The 12,224-nt window shown below is 32.7% G+C and overlaps 2 protein-coding genes across 2 annotated transcripts; both read right to left on the bottom strand.

The window, feature by feature from the left end:
* Positions 1-1,066: 1,066 nt before the first annotated feature.
* On the bottom strand, positions 1,067-3,040 carry LOC132951587 (uncharacterized). The gene is made up of 2 exons (XM_061023366.1): positions 2,707-3,040; positions 1,067-2,393 (listed from the first exon to the last, which is right to left on the bottom strand). The coding sequence occupies exons 1-2, from the start codon at positions 3,038-3,040 to the stop codon at positions 1,993-1,995; spliced, it is 735 nt and encodes a 244-aa protein (XP_060879349.1). The 3' UTR covers positions 1,067-1,992.
* A 6,553-nt stretch (positions 3,041-9,593) lies between these two features.
* On the bottom strand, positions 9,594-11,661 carry LOC132951588 (uncharacterized). The gene is made up of 2 exons (XM_061023367.1): positions 11,341-11,661; positions 9,594-10,488 (listed from the first exon to the last, which is right to left on the bottom strand). The coding sequence occupies exons 1-2, from the start codon at positions 11,651-11,653 to the stop codon at positions 10,286-10,288; spliced, it is 516 nt and encodes a 171-aa protein (XP_060879350.1). The 5' UTR covers positions 11,654-11,661; the 3' UTR covers positions 9,594-10,285.
* Positions 11,662-12,224: the final 563 nt, after the last annotated feature.

The following is a 12,224-nucleotide window of genomic DNA, read 5'->3' as shown; positions in this document are numbered from 1 at the left end:
CATACGTTGAGTACTTTGCTTCACATAAGGTAACCCTGATCTCTAGTAATAATATCACACACCGAGGTCGAGTCTCCGAGACCTCTTTAGTATAAATATAACGACGCCTAAAAGAGTGGTATAACCACCAGGTGAAGAGGAGACGTTACAATACGAAATTCTGTCCTGTAACCCAACATTTTACACCCATTTATAAATATTATAATAAACCAGAGAGTGTAAGTACAATATCGATGTAAAGCAATTTTCACGAAAACACTGTGTGGCTTGGCGTGGAGCGTTAGCTGCTACCAGTCGCTCAATGTGACTGAGATTAAGTAACGCCCACAACTACTAGTCCCCGGATGGGTGACCATCCGGGTTCGTAGTAGTAAAAACCTTGCCACACATACACGTATTTGTTTACCTACCGTAACAACTATTACAAAACCTTACCGTACCAACCTTACAAACCACAGTTTATAACCCCTACAACATAGTCATGGCCATAGTCGCCAGATTTAAGTTCAAAAAAAAAAAATATTTTCTTACTATGTAACTCAGGTACCTTCTTAATAATATGCTCAATGTCACTGTTATAAGTTTTCTAAAACGAATTCGTTAAAATATATAACCATTAATCAGAGGTACACATATTGGAGACGACAAATAGGCTGAATTTAAATTCATAATATACACTATCACGCATCATTATATTATGGTCTTACAACCAACCGTATGGCGTCACAATTGGTAGTATCTTGATGTGACCGTTATGGTCTCGGATATCGAGTTGTGTGACCGTCATCAGTGTGAGACAGAGCTATAGGACAACGGGGCCAGTCTGGCGCGACGCGACGCCACTCGAAGAAGTACCTACCTTACAGCTCTATTTCAAACTAATATGCTTATTTTATTTTTAGCACTTATTATAGGTTATACATAGATAACAAATATTATTTTAATATAAAAACCAAAATATGTTATTATTATTATGTATAATAATGTATGATGTACCTACTATTATTTTCATTGAAATATGTTATAAAAAATATTTATTAATATGTAGGTAACCAAAATATATTTTTTGTTTATTGAGTTCTAAAAACAATCATTATTTACTGTTTAAAAAAAAAAACAATTTTTTAATATTACAATATTACAAATAATATATAAACACATATCTAATTATGTTAACGAAGTGAAACTGCATAATGTATATTCTCTAAGATTTGTAAACGTATAGTGGCGACGATAAGACCGCAACAATTTTAAAGTTTACTGACTGAAAAATTGTCCTACGTCGCAATATGTGAATTGCGAATACTGCATACATCAAACGCAATGAGTTCAACGTCCGCCGATAATTCTGTGGGATTTTGTCTTGCAGGTATAATAAATGATATTGTTTTTATAGTATTTATTAGTCCTTCGTGTATTATACGCGTATAACACAGACGATTTTAATTTATTATTATTATTTGTTTAATTATTATTTATTACCGAAACCAAAAAAAAAAAAAAATGTATACCAAAAACGATTTTGTCCACATATTTTTATCAGTTAAATGTCTAAATTATGAAAAAAATATGTGTACACCATCTGAGACATCAAGACGTCACGAATTGACGGTTTTCCCATTCTACGTCCGTATGGAATATAATAATAATACTGTCTTGAAGATATATTTTGATTAAAAGTAGCAGATTTAACGGTCGTTTAGTTGAGAAATGTCGACTTGGACCTCTCCTAACTCCTAATATGTATATAGGTACTGCGTTGGGCCCATCTAAATTATAAAGTTAATTTATTTATAAATTATTGCTACCACAAAATAATAGATACATTTTAAATTACAAACTGCAATATCATTTACTATTGTTAGGTCAGGTTAATAAAAACAACAATTTCGTAAGTATCTTATGCTACATTATATACGATGCCCCTCTTATGGATTTGACGACTTTATATATGTGAACCCTTAAATCCACCACTGGTGACTAATCATATACCTACGTCGCAAGACTACCCGAATATCGGGCGTCGCTATACGAGTCGATTTGATCCCTGTAAGCCATCGCATCGGCTGTGGTCATACTCTGCGGCGGGGGGTAACTCCTACGATACCCATTGTGCTGTTCGTTTCCACCACCTCCACCGCCGCCGGTCCACGAAGGGTGAACGCTGACACCGACGCCACCACCGCTCAACAGCTTTTTTATCGCCATGGTGCCGGCCAGGAGCAAAGCGATTTTGGCTATGATCAGAGCTTTCACGGCTATCGATATCGCACCGCCCATCATAATCTTGTTGAACAGACCACCGACGATGGTCAGGCCCATCGATATGAATCCTATCATCACACCCATTTTGTGCTTTTTGTTCTTGTATAAGCCTCCTTTTTTCTTACGACCTGTAACCGATTTTCTGAATTTATATTATACGGTTTAATGGTTATCATTTCGATTATAATATATTTACAAGACATACGCATCATAATATGTCTAACGTGGTAGGTGGGGGAGAGAGATAACGTGATATTGTTGAAAGTATACAAAAATACAATAAAATATTAAATTAATATTCATAAAAACTGGACTTGTCATCAAGAAACATAAATAATAGCCCTCCCTACAAATGGGTATATTATATTTTATTATATTCCGTTTGTACGTATTGTGTTAAAGAAATTATAATACTATCTAGCTGTACTGGTGAGGTGCTACCTTCGGAAACGTCATCGGTCGATCCGTCGTCTTCTTCTGGTTGGTATTGGATTTGCAGTGCGTTGAAAAAGTCCAAAAACCTCGCGGCCAAGTCGTCGCCTTCAGTACGTTGGCGGTGGTCACCGACAGCGGTAACAGTCAGATACCGGTTTAGCCGGTAAGTCTCGTTCTTGTCCAATACTTCATCGATGGATCGCGCCAATCGGCGTTCGAGGCACGCGTCCAAGTCCGTCGATCCGCAATCGTTCAAGTTGGACAAGACGTCGAAGTACCCGTCGACCCGGATGACTGCCGTGGCGGTGGCCAACACGACAAACGCGTACTGTACACGCATGATGCACTAGCGGCATTAAGTCGGATAACGAGTATATCCCGAGCTTTTATATACCGATTCGGTTGTCCGCTCATTTTAAATGATAATAGTTGTCATCATCGTCATCACCGTAGTCGTTATAATATATTACCATCGTCAGAGGTACAGGTACGACGACGAATAAAAAATATGTAACACGCACGGACGTGAACACAGTAACGATGCGAGTGTTTAGATCAACTACGCGATAAGTACCACGATATTATTTTTATAAAATATATGTCGTCAGTGGTCGCACTATGTGCCTAAATAGTCTATGGTAAAATAGTACACTATACCTAGGTACGTGTCGTGGCGTCGAAACTACGCAGGGTGTCGGCTGTAACAGATCGGTCGACCGTAGATACCCAGGTATGATATTATATTATAATATAATATGTAGTGACAATAAAACGTCCGAGAACAATATTATTATCATGCGGAAGATGAGATTTGTCATAACAATGACATACATACTTAAGCACTTAATATTGTAAACGGTTATTCTACTTACCATGAACGGTTTAGAACTTACTGTTGTTCGATTACAGCAAAAACGTAAACGTCGAACGGCTACAAGACATTATAATAATTAATAAACATTATGACCGCGAGTTAAAGTCTCCGTCCGCGATACAGGACGGTTAACAAATTATCTTCTCTCCCTCTCTTCTTTGGGTTTTCCGGTCATTGAGATTTGAGACCATATCGCCAAACAAATTTGTCCTCAGTTATTCGTATCGACTTCCACAACTGTCATTTACTGTATATCTGTAGGCTCCACTTTTGTTGTGTTCTCTAAAATGCATGGAATGTCCCCGTTGATATTTTTTCTCCAATCGACTTATCATATTATTATACTCCGGTTTTTCATTTTCTGTCACTATGATAATATTTTATACATCTGTTATACCTCTACTTAGGTATAATTTCCTAATAAAGCCGTTTCATCAGCACACACGAGAAGATTTATGACACAAGTTAATTTCACGAATCCCGTATAATATTTATCTAACACGAAATTATTAAGTGAAATAGAACTGTTAGAGTGTTAGAACATCGTACTACAAAATTTCGTATGCTAATCGTATTTCATTTTTCAGCCGATCTTTGTGCAACAAATATTTTAGGACTTCGCGCGAAACTAATACAATATTCGGCCCGCTCGTGTATCGGTATGTCCAGTCTCAGCGCATACCTATGGCGATAACAGGTCATAATATTGTAGTCGTGCGCGTGATAAACGAATTTAATATTATAAGGTGTGCGTGCGAGTGTAATGATTTTTGGTAAAAAAAAAAATAGGCTCCTGCGTATGCTTACATGGCTATATATTATATAGGTGCCTGTACCTAAAATTTACGCGTTCAAGAGCATGTCAATGAATATAATATAATATTATTATATTGTTTGACAGCACAAAGCGCTTTAGATTTTTCGTATAAAAAGTATCTATGCGTTTTGCCCCTCAACGCTGAGAAAGATTGACTAATCCTATTTTTTTTTTATAGATTCCACCAACAATGTTTCGGTATTAATAAATACCTAGGTACATGTATATATATATATATATTATTGGTGTTTTCGAAGACGTATTGGACAGCATTGGAAAAGCGCCTACGAATACTCGACCGTAAACCTGTGATTATTTCCCATTTTTAAATGTTTTGATTATAATATAAACCAATAATCTCTTTTATTAGATTTAAGTTACTAATATAAGTATCAAGAACTAATGAAATATTGTAAGACCAAAAAAAAAGTTTGAAAATATTCTTTATTATTCTGATTAATATTAAATATATAGTCTTTATATTAAATTATTTTAAATGATATAACAAAAAATAAATAAATAGTTACTTAAATAATTATTTAACATTATTACAGTAAATTGTCACAAGTCAAAATATAGTGTAATGTATATTTGACCGTCAGTGTATATTATTTATTATTAGTAATACAATTATGTTATATACCTACAAATTGGCTGATGAAAATTCAGATTCTAACATGTAAAATACAATAAAATTGTAAAATTATTTATGAATTGTTTAGTTTATACAATTTATAATCGGTCCATTTTTTATAACATCATTTAATTATTTAAAGTCAGATGATTTTTGAGACACCCCTTTCCACCCTCGATGGTCTACGAATCAGCCAATTTTTCCATCCTATTCAGCAAGCCCGATTGTATTAGCTGTAAACATTTCAAGGAAGCTAAAATATATAGGTGAGGCCAAACCGTCCCGTCTGTACGTAGCGCCTTGTCTAAAATCAAAATGATTTGATCATGATTATTATGATTTCGCGTGGCCAATAATAACGACCACAAAAATAAATATAATATAATAAAATATTATGATTTAATGTTTTACCTAATACAGTGGAGGTAGTATTTTTTCTGAATAACATATATTTCCATACTGAATATTATTTAAATAAATATTGGCAACGTAAACAACTTAAATACGTATAAAAAAAATATATAACAATTAAAACAATAAAAATATAATGTAAAAAAAAAAAACAAAAACAAAATGCATATTAATTTAAGCCGACAGACCGCGCGACACGATCGACCGTGACGGTAAAAATATATTCTTCAACCATAACAATATAATATTGTAGCAAGTATTACGTAGGTACAATATAATATAATAGATGTACCTACTGCGTATAATACAACTATAGACGGCCAAGTACGTCGTATAGATGTGATTTTCGTACAATATTACAACTGTAATCACTGCAGTGATGACGACTGGTGTCTAAATATTATATTATTATTATTGTTTCACACACGCAGTGTTATCGTCACGAGGGGGTCACGAAACGTAATTGGCGAACAGGCATAGGATCACTGTCTTCACGGTGCAGCTGATATCTCGATGAATGCATTACGTTATTGTAATATTTACAAGTACTTGTGTGCTCGTCCAACGGGACATCGAACACTGCTGCAGTGTACCATGGTTATAGGTACACTTAAGTGTACTGCACGGAAATTCGTTAACATTCGTTAGACATGCACCGCGATGTATGATTGTGCTAAAAATAATAATGATATTATCACAGCGAATCGGTACGGAATTATAATATTATTTTAGTCTGAGATTTGTGTAGTGGATTAGTATTTAGTATCTATAATAGGTTAGGTTAGGTTAGGTTAGTTATAATTAAGGCTAGGGACTTCATGCCCTATAAAACCTTAAAATATGCATGCATTTATGCACTTAAAAATGATCATATATGCTCTTAAAATTTTTTAATTTTCGAAAAAAAACATTAAAATATAAAGCACTGAGTGATCAACTAAAATCATTGAACTACCGAATTCTGAAACATACGACTGTAGGCGATTAGATGTATTTGCCTTTACTTTAGGCATTTTTATCTTTAATTTTAAACTTTTATTCACACAAGACGCAACTACGCAAGACAAACACACATACGATACGAATAGACGAATTGACATCAACTGACCGTATTCGGCGTATTCCTTATCGACCAATTTCACAACACACAAATAATTGGGAAAATACACGGTATAGCGATTATTTAATCATTTTAATCTATTTTTATCCAATTTCTAGAAAATTCATATATTAAATATTCTATAGTGGGTACCACTACCTATGTATAAAATATTTTTCTCTGTTATGCATGTATTGTTTTAAATTTGTTTAAATAAAATATGTGAAATATGCACTTAAAATAAAAATACAACAAAAATATGCTCTTATAGGGAAAAACAACTGAATATGCAAAATATGCAAAATAAAACTGATTGCTTTAAACTCCTAGTACTATGAAACAAATTTCTATATTACTTAGCTATGTTTTGAATGATTATTGAAAAACATGCAAACTCCTATAAGTCCCTAGCCCTAGTTATAATATATAACTGCACCAACAGGTAATAATAATTGATAAATGATCTATAATATCAAATCCAATTGTTTTCTTACTGAGCCTATAGGCTATATAGTGTTAGATAAAATCAAATTTCAAAATTAAAATTGGACACAATTTTATTTATGTAGATACAGATAAAATATGGGATAAATTATATAATATAGATTATGTTCAAAACTGACAGCCGATCACTCACCGGGGTTCATAGAAAATTTTTGCGGCCCACCATTTTCAGGTGATCCTATACGATTACAGGATTGAGATCAATTAAAATATGTTCTAGTATTTTATACATATTAATATTATAATATTATTTGGTTTACCTCGATGACACATTGCGTCGGTTAACTTATTTACCGACACTGAACGAGTTTATTCTGATAAAATTTTAATAATGTGTGCGTATACGTAGGTACCTACTATACAATACGATTGAGTGCAAAACGCTCGCCGCTCGGTATCCGAATGGTAAATTATTATAAAAATATTATATGTATCCCGAGCATAATATTCTTTTTTACTTGGCCTAAACCAGTGGTGGCCAAACTTTTTTTACCTCGGGCCAGAAAATTTTTTTTTACTTTTGAGTAATCAGAATTTTAGGTATAGGTATATAATTTCATATTTAACGACGTTTTTATTGTACTTAATAATTTCAATGTCTTTATTTAATACTTAACTTAATAATTACTACAAATGAAAAAAAATGAAATCGGCTTACATTTCCAAATATTATTTTTAAATAAATTATTAACTACACACATAAAAATAAATATAAAATATACAAAATATCGTTTTACACTTACAAAACATATTATTTTAAAATATATTAATTTGACTGATCACGACTGATCACGATGGCTGTAGAAACTACAATGTAGATAAAATTGGTCGCGCAACGAGCACAGTAATATTAATCGTTGTAGGTACCTACTACCTACATTGTTGTTTCTACGAAAATAAGATAAGATACGATAATGCTATTTATAATATGTTTATAGAATGTATACAGTATTTTAAATTTTTTTTTTTTTCGTAAATGTAAAATATTATAGTTCTTTCGCGGGCCAGATATTATTAAATGATGGCGGGCTGGAGTTGGCCCGCGGGCCGTAGTTTGGCCACCACTGGCCTAAACAATAAACGTCTAAAATGGAGGCATTGATCGATGTATATTGTAATATAAGAGTGAGTGTTTATACACAATACGCGCGTTTCTTATCACGCGTTAAACTATAGTCATATTGTAATATAGTAATAATAGTAATAACCATAGTAATAATGTTGTGTATACCTAGTTGTTGTACATTTTATGAAGATTTGTTTCTTTATCTCTAAACAATACAGGTGGTGTACCACTACGCACCTATATCTCATTATAATATTTGTATACGCGGCCCGTGTAGTAGTAGTCTCGTATACGACCGCTTTATACCGCATATCTGGTTTAAGGAAAATCAACAATATTATTAATAATAATAATAATAATAATAATAATTGTTGTATAGTCGGATATTGTTCTAGTATATTGTCTGCATAATATCGCCCCGAGCTTTTATTCGTAGGTCGTCTCCGGTGCACAGTGGGTATTATCAATGCCGGTCGGTGTGTTGATGTCGACCGCGGTCGATGGTATAGGTACCGTCCAAGTAAATAATTAGCGTAGACTGGAAGAAAAAAAAATTTAAAACGTTTATTTATGTTTTACGTCAAGCCAGCTGCCGCCGATGGTTCGTGTACGGGTAATTTATAGCGACGTGTGTCATAGACATTATATCATTATTGTTTAATAAGGACATATTTTTTGGAATGCGTAATTTCGCGTCGTGGTCAAAATAATTACCTAGGTATGTATTCCAGCCTAGGTGATTTCCACCTATTTAAAAAAATGAATAAAAAAACAATTTTCGAATAGAAGCGACATAAAAATGACTCTAAACGTGAGAAATTTATTGGAATAATAAACGATTTTATGCACATATCCACTGTTAAATCAAGCTGTCATTATGACCATGACACGTCAAAACGTTGATCTTAGAATCGGCGTTTCTCTTTCGCGGAATATGAAACTATAAATCAAAATACCTTTGTTGAGCCAGCAGTCTTTAGATTTTTGAGTCAACATATATTGTTGTACGATGATCAGCGTAGATCGGTTTCAGAACGGTTTCACATAAAACATACATATTAATAATACAATATCGATATATTATAGGCAAGTTATAAACGGTGGTAAATCATAAAAAAATAAATACAGTCTATGCGTTAAACAAACTAATTATTATAATATTATATTCTAAACACATACAATGGTAGATATTATCATGTAATTATTGAAGTCTGTTTGACTTTGACAATAGTCTACATATTCACTAACTAAAACGTAACATTATTGTATTTGTCTGGTGATAAATTAATCAAACAATTTTTAATATACTTGTGTGCACTTCCTACAGCGTTAATACATTTGATAAGTATAAATAATAATTTCATTCATTATATTATTTAATTTTAAGCTAGTTTAAATTATATTTATTACGTATTATGACTATATAATGTGTAAAATAAATTAAATTCTCATATAACTAAATACGAATCTTACAGTTTAAAAATAAATAATTATATAAGTAATTATAACACAATATTAATATCAATAATTTATGTAATTATAACCTATCTATTCGCTGGTACGACAATTTATTTTATTTCCATAAATAAGTAATTACATAACAGCCAAACGTAATTTTAATTTATATTACAGTAGGTACAACTCCTATAACTTTAACCCATATGAATTATATTAACTAATATAGTTGTAACAATATTCTTCCTTTGCATTTAAATATTATCTGCGCAACATTATCTGCCCAATAATTCATGTTATATAGGTACAAAAGCGATACATGGTATATCATGAATATAAAAAGTAGACGGTAAATTATAGTATAGTAGACTATAGTAGAAATATCGTTAATACAAAATTTCGGAGTAGGTTAACACATATTTATAACTATACGGTGGTTGGTGAACCCATCCCCAAATTGGTGCGGTTACCCGAAGTAAAATTAAATCAAATATTTAATTTTATAAAACTTCTCAATATAAGGTTTTTAAATATTTTTGATAATAATAATAATAATATTACAATAATTATCACATTCATTTTCAAATCGCCTAACTTTACTATTGTATTATACTACCACAATATGACAACAATATAATATAATGCAGTGTTATAGAAGTTGTACTCAACATAGACGTTCAACCCCGTTACCGGATGAAGTAATTTATTTATGTAAAAATATATCACTAGGAATTACTGCGTTTGGCAAACGAGTCCAGTTGGTTTCTGTAGAGGAAACCCAGAGACGTGATCAAAAGTGACGTCAGACTCAACGAAATGGCTTTTCCCGTCAGAATTGCCAAAACCGGCAGGAACAAAATCAGCTTCACTCCTGCACCGAGCATTAAAGTCTGTATGTCCCATGGTTTTTTCTTTGATTTTTTGCTCTCTGAAAAGTCGACGGTCAATGTAATAATAGTGTAACATTGATAACGAGTGCAAAATGTAATTAACTCATCTTGATCTTGTACGATATTATACTATTTTATAGCAATTCGTCAACGTCATGACAATAAAAGGTTTAGAATTTAGATTACTGATAGGTTTACTATTAGGGTAAGTGATACCAAAGACCGAACATAGTGGAACATATTTGTCAACCGTTATTATAATTTGAGGGGTGGAAATCCAATGTTTTTTTTTTATGAAAAAACATCGATAAATTGATTGGCGTTGTCAGAATAGATAAAACATACTATTTCTTGGTCATATCCGCTATTTAAAAATGACTGGTTAATCCAAAACGAACAAGCACCAATCATTCAATACCAAAATTGACTGTATCCTTAAATTATTCCAAAACGTATTTTTTTTATGTTGTGCCAAAACTTTACCCGTGTTGTAGGTAGGTTGTAAACAAAAAGTTAATATAAAACATACTAAAATTAAATTTTAAAAGCTTTGATTAAGTTTGAAATTAAAAATATAATCCTAGAATATTAACACATTTGAATCGTTTTGAACTAAAATAATATATTATTAAATAATTTAAAAAAATAACTTATATTCAAAATGGTTTGTCTATTTATAAAGGGTTTGTTTTTATTGGTAATTTTAAAATACAGAAAATCGCTTCTTCTGAAAAATCAATATTTTGGCTATAGTACCGCGTTTTGGTTTTTCACCCTTGAATCATTGAAATCGATGTTTGGCCCAAGGTGTCGAGTAATAAAATAAAACTTAAAAGTATCATTACTGTCTCTTTAAGAGACTCATGAAGATTTACAAGCTGTGCGGATACCTTCAATTTCATTGTCGTCGCCGAGCAGCGCACGTCGTGCTGAAATCCAAACGGACGAAAACACGTCGTGACATCCAAACCGCGAAGTCTCGCCACGATCGTCCAACCGATTCGCCAAACAGTCCAAAACTTCCGAAATCCTTCCGACCGCCGAATCCGAACTCTTCGTGGCCGCCAAACTGCCTGCCAGCACCGGTAAATCTGAGTCCGTCGTCTGCGGATGGTGATTTGGCGCCGAAGTGCTGGACGAGTCGGATATCCGGCCGATGGAGAACATCGACAGAAGAAAAAATATATTAAGTTCGAATCGCATGTTGTCAGTTTTCAATCGGCTTCACTCAACTGACCGGTCGTTTTCGATTGTTCGCGCTTTTTATATTCCCATGTCAATATAATATACACATGTTTATAATATAATATGCATGCGATGGTCAATCGCAGAGACATACTATTACGACAAGTATTGACCGTAAACGTTTCGACCAATTGTTAGTTATACCATTAATATTATTATCCTGCACGTTTATAATTATTACCTATCATATATTGTGTCTCTCAGTTGCACTAAACGATCGTTCTACTTAGATGACATACATTTTGGACACGAATTATACTTAAAACTCGAGTAGGTAGTGATCGCATTTGAGCGTATAACTACCTACTGCATTGTTTCATCGTATATTTACATGATAGAAAATATAAGGCACCTAATAAACATATTATACTAATAGATAGGTATATGTAAGTATTTAGTGAATAAGTGACTCTAGACCAAAGGTTGATTTTAAGTATAAAAATTGTTCTCTTGTTTTTTCAAAATATTATATAGTATTTATAAACAATGTACGTTAACCGTCGTGTAAGGGTTAATACAAAATATGTTT

Source organism: Metopolophium dirhodum, chromosome 9 (genome assembly GCF_019925205.1).
Source record: "Metopolophium dirhodum isolate CAU chromosome 9, ASM1992520v1, whole genome shotgun sequence".
Classification (NCBI taxonomy): Eukaryota; Metazoa; Arthropoda; class Insecta; order Hemiptera; family Aphididae; genus Metopolophium; species Metopolophium dirhodum.
This window is presented reverse-complemented; position numbering and strand designations above follow the sequence as displayed.